General features: G+C 33.8%; 1 protein-coding gene across 1 annotated transcript; it reads right to left on the bottom strand.

The window, feature by feature from the left end:
- Positions 1–5,923: 5,923 nt before the first annotated feature.
- Positions 5,924–6,379, bottom strand: LOC131626901 (uncharacterized). Its single transcript, XM_058897736.1, has one exon. It carries the CDS (start codon positions 6,377–6,379, stop codon positions 5,924–5,926), a length of 456 nt encoding a protein of 151 aa, XP_058753719.1.
- Between the last annotated feature and the right edge of the window lie 2,962 nt (positions 6,380–9,341).

The following is a 9,341-nucleotide window of genomic DNA, read 5'->3' as shown; positions in this document are numbered from 1 at the left end:
TAAACATCCCAGGTCCGCATTTTCCAGGACTATGCAGACAGAAAAAGGACATGATCACCACAAAAACAATGATGACCACAAGAAGAAACGTATCCACCCACTTTGCCATTTTTTTGCCGGGGAAGAAGAGAAAATGATTAAGAGATAGTATGATAGAAATTTGGGAGATGAGTGAAATTTGATGTGAGCAATTACGAAATAAATGAGGAGTATCTATAGAGTGAAAAGAGAGAGATAGAGACGTTGGGGAGTGGAGTAGTACCATAAAAAAGGGAAAATTTGAATAGTAGTAGGATTTGAAAAAAAGTATGGTAGGTTTTGAAAAGAAAAGGGGTATAGAATAAAGCTAGGATTTGATTTGAAAGAAAGAGATTTGAAAAGAAAGGAAGATATTTGAAAAGAAAGAAAGAGATTTTGAAAAAATAATATAGTATAAAAATAAAAATTAGTGGGAAATAAAACCAATAATAATTTAATTGTTACCAGTATAATCTGAAACCCGGACTCCGCGCCTGCAAATTTTAATTCTGTACCAACTGCGTCAGCATTATTTATCTGAAAATAAATCTCAAATAAACAGTGTATGAAGTGATAAACAGTATTTGGCGTTTATGTAAGAATAAATTTAACAGCGAACCAAAATACTGTATAAAAAATTCTAAAATTTGAGTATTCATAAAATCAGGATATTTATGAAATAAAAATCCAAGATTGTATAAAACTCCAAATTTTTAGACAGAAGTCTGTTGACTTCTCTTTGAAAAAAAAGACGCGGGCAAATTTTGGGGTATAACAATAATGATCATAACACTTAGAAAATGATGGGATCTCGGAGGTCAAAAATTGGGGTGCAACATTAGCTGGTTGGGAAGGCACTGCTCATGATGCTCGTGTTTTTGATCAGGCTCTTACAAATAAGAACCTAAATTTTCCACATCCACCTTCAGGTATGTTCTTTTGTATTGCTATAAATAATTTGTTATGTTGATAATATTTCACTTCACATTATAACATTTACTTTATTTTTAGGTAAGTATTATTTGGTAGATTCTGGCTATCCAACACCAATAGGATATATTGGTCCCTATAGATGTGAACGTTACCACCTTCCAAATTTTAGGCGTTCAAGTGGATTTGAAAATCATAACGAAGTATTTAATTATTACCACTCAAGTTTAAGGTGCACAATAGAAATAACTTTTGGAGTATGGAAGAACAGATTTGCCATCTTGCGTCGCATGCCTAAATTTAAATATGAAACACAAGTTCAAATTGTTGTCGCAACAATGACAATACACAATTTTATCAAAAGAAATGCTCAAATGGATATTGATTTTAATATTTATGAAGATGAAAATACAGTCATTCACCATGATGATTATCATAGATCAACTAACTTGGATCCATCGCAGAGTTTCAGTGTAGCTTCTTCATCGGAGAAGGATCATGCTCGGGATTCAATTCGTGATCAAATTATAGAGTATAAGCTAAATAGTTAGTTTGTGATTCTATTTTAACACTATAATACATTTTTAAATTATATTATTAATTTTTAATTTTTCTTTAAATTTTTTTTATATTTAATTATTATGTTAATTTAATTTTTATTTTTTTTAATTTTTATATTTGATTATTAGTAATTTAATAACTATATATTATGTTTTATAAAAATAGATATATTAAAATCCAATTTGATAATTATACATCTAAAAGCAATTTTGATTCAAACTACCCAAACAACAACAAATATTGAGAATCACTTTTAGATCAATTTATCCAAACATAAATCAATTCACATTTAACTCACGTTTAACCAAAATCAATTCTGTCAAACTCAATTCTGTTAAAATCAATTCTTCTTACCGCATAACCAAAGACATACTAAATTATTATTTTACTGCTACTTTAATTTTCTAACAGCATAAAAAAATAAGAAAGTATTATAAACTATATAGAGATCAAAAGATAGGAAGAGAAGAGAACATGCAACATAGTATTATATTCTTCTTCTAGGGTGAACTTTACATTGTAATATGGGTCTTATTTATAGGACCCAAGGGAGGTAGAAAATTATGTACATTAAAGTGGAATAGGAAGATGAAGAATAAGAAGAGGGATGAACATCCAATAGTATAAATGTTTATAACACTCCCCCTAGAATGTCCATTGAGGATATGCCTCGTTAAAACCTTACTAGAAAAAACCCAGTGGGAAAAAAATCTAGTGAAGGAAAAAGAGTAAAATATCCTTTCATTTCTCCCCCTCAGTTGAACAGTCATTTCTTCGATGAAGACCAATCTTGTGTATTAGTTGATTAAAAATTCTGCTTGGGAGTGACTTTGTGAAAAGGTCTGCAAGGTTATCACATGAACAGATTTGTTGGATGCTTATATCACCATTCTTTTGGAGATCATGAGTAAAGAAGAACTTTGGGAAATGTGTTTTGTCCGGTCTCCTTTAATGTAACCATCTTTCAATTGAGCGATGCATGCGGTATTATCTTCATATATGATCGTTGTATTTAATTTTTCAAAAGATAAACCACAAGTATTTTGGATGTGCTGAATTTAGGATCTCAACCAAACACATTCTCGACTTGCCTCATGTAATGCTAAAAGTTCTGCATGATTAGATGATGTTGCTGCTATGGTTTGTTTCACCGATCTCCATGAAATAGCTGTACCTCCACATGTAAACAAATAACCAGTTTGTGATCTACCATTATGAGGATCTGACAAGTAACCTGCATCTGTATAACCTGTTAATTCAAATTGGGATACTTTTTTATAAAACAAACCCATGTCTATTGTACCTCTAAGGTAACGAAGTATATGTTTGACTCTGTTCCAATGTCTTTGTGTAGGTGAAGAACTGTATCTTGCTAATAGATTTACAACAAATGATATATCAGGACGTGTATAATTAGCAAGGTACATTAGTGCTCCAATTGCACTGAGATATGGTACTTCAGGACCAAGTAATTCTTCATCCTTTTCTCGAGGTCTGAAAGGATCTTTCTCCATATCTAATGATCTAACAACCATTGGAGTAGACAACAGATGACTTTTGTCCATATAGAAGCGTTTTAACACTTTTTCTATATAGCCTTCTTGATGTACAAATATTCCTTTGTCCAAATGTTCAATTTGCAAACCTAGACATAATTTTGTCTTTCCTAGGTCCTTCATCTCAAACTCTTTCTTTAAATAACTCACAGCTTTTGGGAGCTCTTCAGGAGTTCCAATAATATTTATGTCATCCACATAGACAACTATTATTGCAAATTCCTTTCCTGATCTTTTTATAAAAATACAAGGACAAATGGAGTTATTTGTATATCCTTCTCTAAGCAAATATTCACTGAGGCGATTATACCACATTCGTCTAGACTGTTTCAGCCCATAGAGAGACTTGTTCAATCTTATGGAGTAGCGTTCTCGAGATTCGGAGTTGTGTGCATCTGGTACATTGAACCCTTCAGGGAGTTTCATGTAAATTTCACTATCAAGTGAACCATACAGATAAGCTGTTACAACATCCATCATGTGCAAATTAAGCCCTTCATGTGCTACTAGGCTTATTAGATATCGAAAAGTGCTTGCATCCATTACAGGTGAATATGTCTCATTAAAATCAATTCCAGGTCTTTGGGAAAATCCTTGAGCGACATGTCAAGCTTTGTATCTCATAATTTCACCTTTTTCATTCCGTTTTCGTACGAAAACCCATATGTATCCAACTGGCTTCACATCTTCAGGTGTTCGAACTACAGGTCCAAAAACTTGTCTTTTGTAGAGTGAGTTTAATTCTGCTTCAAATGCATCCTTTCATTTTGGCCAGTCCTCACTTTGTCTACAAATTTTGATAGACGTTGGTTCCTCATCCTCTTTGCCATTTATCTCATTTAGCGCTATATTGTATGCAAAAACATCATCAATGTCGACTTCGTTTCTGTTCCATTGTATTCCATTTTGGACATAATTTATTGAGATCTCTTTATTTTCATGAGTTTCAGGTACCTGATCAATCTCTTCTAGAGATGAAATGTCTATTATGTCTGACGATTCTTTTAGATTTTCCTCACTTGGGCCATCTTTATTCTTAGCTCCCTTTCTTGTTCGAGGATTTTTATCTTTAGAACCGATTGGTCTACCACGCTTCAGGCGTGGTTGAGACTCATTAGATTGTCCAACAGGGATATCAATTTTTATTGGAGCATTTGCAGCTGGTATATATGATTTAGTCACACCTTTTGGATCAGTGAACGCATTTGGCAATTGATTTGCTAAGTTTTACAGGTGAATTATCTTTTGAACTTCTAGTTCACATTGTTTTGTTCGAGGATCAAGATGAGATAATGATAATTCATTCCAACTGATATCTTTTTCCAGCTTCTTATTCTCTCCCCCTAATGCTGGAAAATTTGATTCATCAAAATGACAATCAGCAAAACGAGCAGTGAATAAATCTCCTGTTGTTGGTTCAAGGTACTTTATAATAGACGGAGATTCATATCCAACATATATTCTCATCCTCCTTTGAGGACCCATCTTATTGCGATGTGGTAGAGAAATTGGAACATACACCGCACATCCAAAAATTCTTAGATGGGAAATATTAGGTTCTTTACCAAAAACTAATTGTAAAGGGGAAGAGGTGTAGTAACTCGTTGGCCTGATGCGAATTAATGTTGCATCATGCAAAATTGCTTGTCCCTAAGCAGAAACTGGGAGCTTGCATCTCATAATCAGTGGTCTTGCAATTAATTTTATTCGTTTAATAAATGATTCTGCAAGTCCATTTTGTGTATGAACATGTGCTACTGGGTGTTCAATGTCAATCCCAATAGACATACAATACTCATTAAATGCTTAAGATGAAAATTCTGCAGCATTATCAAGACAAATTTTCTTGACAGGATGATCGGGGAAATGAGCTCTTATTCGAATCAGTTTAGCTAGCAATCTCGCAAACGCCTGGTTACGAGTTGACAACAAACAAACATGTGACCATCTAGTTGATGCATCAATTAAAACCATAAAATATCTAAATGGTCCACATGATGGGTGTATTGGCCCACAAATATCACCATGTATACGCTCTACAAAATTGATAGATTCATTTCCAATTTTTGTTGGTGATGGCCGAATTATCAACTTCCCCTGTGAGCAAGAGCTGCATGAGAACTTATTCGATTGAATAATTTCCCTACTCATTAATTGATGACCGCATGAATTTTCAATTATTTTTCGCATCATTATATAACCGGGATGGCCCAAACGGTCATGCCAAATTAGAAATTTATCATTATTTGTAAACTTCTGGTTTACAGTTGCATGTGCTTCAGTTGTACTAATATAAGTGTAGTACATGCCAGAGAATAAAGCCGATAGCTTTTCCATTACACATTTTGTGTCTGAATTGTGTTTTGTAATACACAGATGTTCAATCCCTCCATCATCTCCTGTTTCAATATGGTATCCATTTAGGCGGATATTTTTGAAACTTAATAAATTTCTATGGGACTTGGGGGAATATAATGCATTATCAATGTGCAATATTGTTCCACCATGTAACAACATATGGGCTCTTCCGGAGCCTTCAATTATTTTTGAGGTGCCAGAAATAGTACTGACATCAATTTTTCGATTCACTAAATTAGAGAAATATCTTTTATGCTTGAGAATTGTGTGGGTTGTTGCACTGTCAGCAAGGCACATATCTTCATTACTGGAGCTAGTGTCCATATTCATTCTAAGAACAATAATAATTTTTTTAACAATAAGTTATAAGCGCACATTAAAAACACAAATTATTTAAATAGTAAATTATGTAAACAAACAAGTAGAAAACACACTTTATTATTATTAGAAAATAAAATTCAAAACATCCATAAAACTTAAAAAGAAAATTTCCATAAATTTTATTTCTTGACACTTCCATCTCCAATAAGGTGATCAATTTTTCCATCTGGATCAGCAAAGAAGTCACCAATATCTAAATGGGTAACATCCATATTACCGTAATCTGGATCATCATCTTCATTAGCAAAGTGAGTCTCGATCCTTTCCTTTTTATTTTTCAGTGATTTTTGATAAAGATCAACAAGGTGTTTTGGAGTACGACAAGTGCGACTCCAATGACCTTTTCCTCTACAACGATAGCAAATATTTTCATTTGTTTTGCTACTCTGACCCTCTTTTTCATTCTTTTCAACATTTTCCCACTTCATGTGGAAATATGTGTTTTTATGATTCCCATTGCGACCACGATCAAAATCAAAACCATGAGCATAATTACGACCACGACCACGATCACGTGCATATGCACGACCGCGACCAGGATTTTTCCTATAGTGGTCGTGCCTTGCCACATTCATTTCTGGGAATGGAGTTGTACCAGTGGGACGGGCCTCGTGATTTTTCATCAATAGTTCATTATTTTGCCCAGCCACAAGAAGACAAGATATTAGGTCAGAATATTTAATAAACCCCTTTTCTCGATACTGCTGCTGCAGGAGCACATTGGATGCATGAAAAGTGGAAAATGTTTTTCTAGCATATCTTCATCAGTTACTTTTTCTCCACATAATAATAACTTAGAAGTTATTCTAAACATTGCAGAATTATAATCACTTACACTTTTAAAATCCTGCAAACGTAAATGCATCCATTCATATCGAGCTTTTGGTAGGATAATTGTTTTTCGATGATCATATCTATCTTTCAAATTTTTTCACAAGACATGTGGGTCAGTTACAGTAAGATACTCATTTTTAAGATCCTCGTGAAGGTGACGACGAAGGAATATCATGGATTTTGCCTTTTGTTGATCAGATGATTTATCTCCTTCTTTAATAGTGTCACCGTGACCTTATGCGCTTAAATGAATTTGGGCGTCTAGGGCCCATGTCAAATAGTTCTTTCCCGAAATATCAAGAGCCCCAAAATCCAATTTTGTAAGATTTGACATACTTAGTAGTTCTATCATAAAAATAAAAGAAATAAAAATATTATAATGACATAATTATCATAAAGGCAATATTAAATATTAATATTTAAAATAATACTTTTGTAAATTCTAATATTTAGAAATAACACAATAGTAAACTAGATTGTCACATTAGTCTTAAAATTATCTGTTTTTTTTTTTATAAAAAAAATATCAATTTAGTGACAAAATACATCTTACATATACAATAAAATAAAATAAATAAATAAAGCATTATGAGTTCTTCATGAACTATACAATGTTATTTTGCTATCCTTCGACCTTCAGGGATGCTTTGTTTTTGTTACAAACAATGATCTAAAAATTATAACCATCTTTCTGGGATGCGTTAAAATTAAAACCATTCTTCTGGGATGCAAAAAGTTATTTCTTCTTTCTCTAATTCAATTCTACCGAATAAACAAAAATAATTCTTTCATGCTTTAAGCCAAATCCACCTTTTAATCCTTTGACACAATTAAATTTATTTGTGCACTATCCATCAAAATTGGAATCATTGTAAAGCCACATGTGTTATCCACAACCTCAACTGTAACACCCGTATAATTTTAATATTAATTTAATTGGAACATTGAATTAATAATTAGAATTATTAAGAATTTGTGGAAAATAATGGAAATAATGGTTTATGGCATTTGGGCTATGTGAGGAAATAGTAAAAGAAAGGGGGTGATTTTGTAATCCTTTTACTAATTTTATTATTATTTTCATAAAACAATTGGAATTGGGAAGAAAGAAGGAACGTGCAAGAACAGAGGTTTGAGAACACGAAGAACGTGAAGGAGAACTGTAGAGGGAGAGACCAAGGATCAAGAACTCTTGTCTAAGGTAAGGGGAGACTCTCCATTTAATCTCTATTATCGTGTTATGGATAATGATGTTGATTAGGAGTATTGTTTGGATCAATGGATTCTATATTCGGAATTTTTCTGTTTGTGTTCATCAATTGGATTGGAATTTGTGATTGTTAATCCCTAATAACTGAGTAGATTTAGGGTATGATGAATGAATTCGATTATATAATCATATACTGTGATTGTTGGGTGAATTGTGTGATGTTATTATGTGAAATTTTCTGGTTTTGAAACCCAAATCGCAGGCTGTACAGGTGAAATCGCGAGGAAGACGAATGGGTAAGTTGCAGGTTTCTATGAACTGCTGCCCATTTGCGTATGATACACGTACGGTACGCGTATGGAGGGGGCGATACGCGTATGATACGCTCCCCAAGTGTGCATCAGGTTGCACCATCTGCTCATACGCGTATGGTACGCGTATGGTGACTGGCAGGTACGCGTATGGCAGGCCGATACGCGTATGCTTGTGTTTTGTGTGGAAATGTGGTTCTGCCCATACGCGTATGATACGCGTATGGTGTGTGTTTCTGTGAAATTCTGGCCCTGTTGGTACGCGTATGGTACGCGTATGGCCAGCGTGACCTGCAGATTTTGCTGTTTTGTGATATTTGAAAGTCTGACGACGTGTGACTTTAAACTGATGATTCGGTATGAAATATTATTGTTTGATTTATTGAATGATGCAATTATATGTATATTGAACATACTTGTTAATGATGATGATGATGAATGATGATGAATGAGTATAAGATGATGCTACTCATAGTATGAAGATGATGATAGTATGTTGTATATATGTTGCATGCATTCATAGTCATTTGATGAGGGATGTATCCTAATGATGAGAGGATACAGTGAAGGGCAAGATTCCCATTGTGTGGAATCTGTGCTGGCAGGGCCGTATCTGGATGATGATAGATCGGTCGGTGGATGATGTCCACTGGTGATGTTTGGTACCACATGCATAGTGTCAGTTTCATACATGTGCATGATTTGTTTATAACATGATGGTGTATGTTTTAAGATGACTTGTCTGTTTATCCGTGGATGTGTGAATGATGATTCGTCGGAATATGAAACAATTGGGTGAATGATATAACTATGAAATGTTATTATTCATGATGCAATAACATTGGTTAACTGTGATGAGACTCACCCTTACTTGTTGTCATTTTCAGGTTGAGGATAGCGGCGCGACTTGGTGAGGATTAGCTCATAAGTCGGTTTTTAGTTATAGTGTCGGTGTCATGCTCTGGTAGATGTAACACTGGGAACGCGTTATTTTGGAGTTTGATTATAACTCTATTTTGTTTTGTTGTTTGAAGTCTTATACATTAATGATGGATGTTTGACTTGATGATTTTAATTCCGCTGTGTAGACATGGTTTGTTTATTGAGTTATAATTACAGATGTTTTCAGTGAATGCATGACATGTACCGAACGTGTATTTTTCTTTATTTACGAATTGTGAC

This window comes from Vicia villosa, unplaced genomic scaffold, assembly GCF_029867415.1.
Source record: "Vicia villosa cultivar HV-30 ecotype Madison, WI unplaced genomic scaffold, Vvil1.0 ctg.000334F_1_1_1, whole genome shotgun sequence".
In the NCBI taxonomy this organism is placed as follows: Eukaryota; Viridiplantae; Streptophyta; class Magnoliopsida; order Fabales; family Fabaceae; genus Vicia; species Vicia villosa.
Note: the sequence above shows the minus strand (reverse complement) of the source record. Positions and strands in the feature narration are given on the sequence as shown.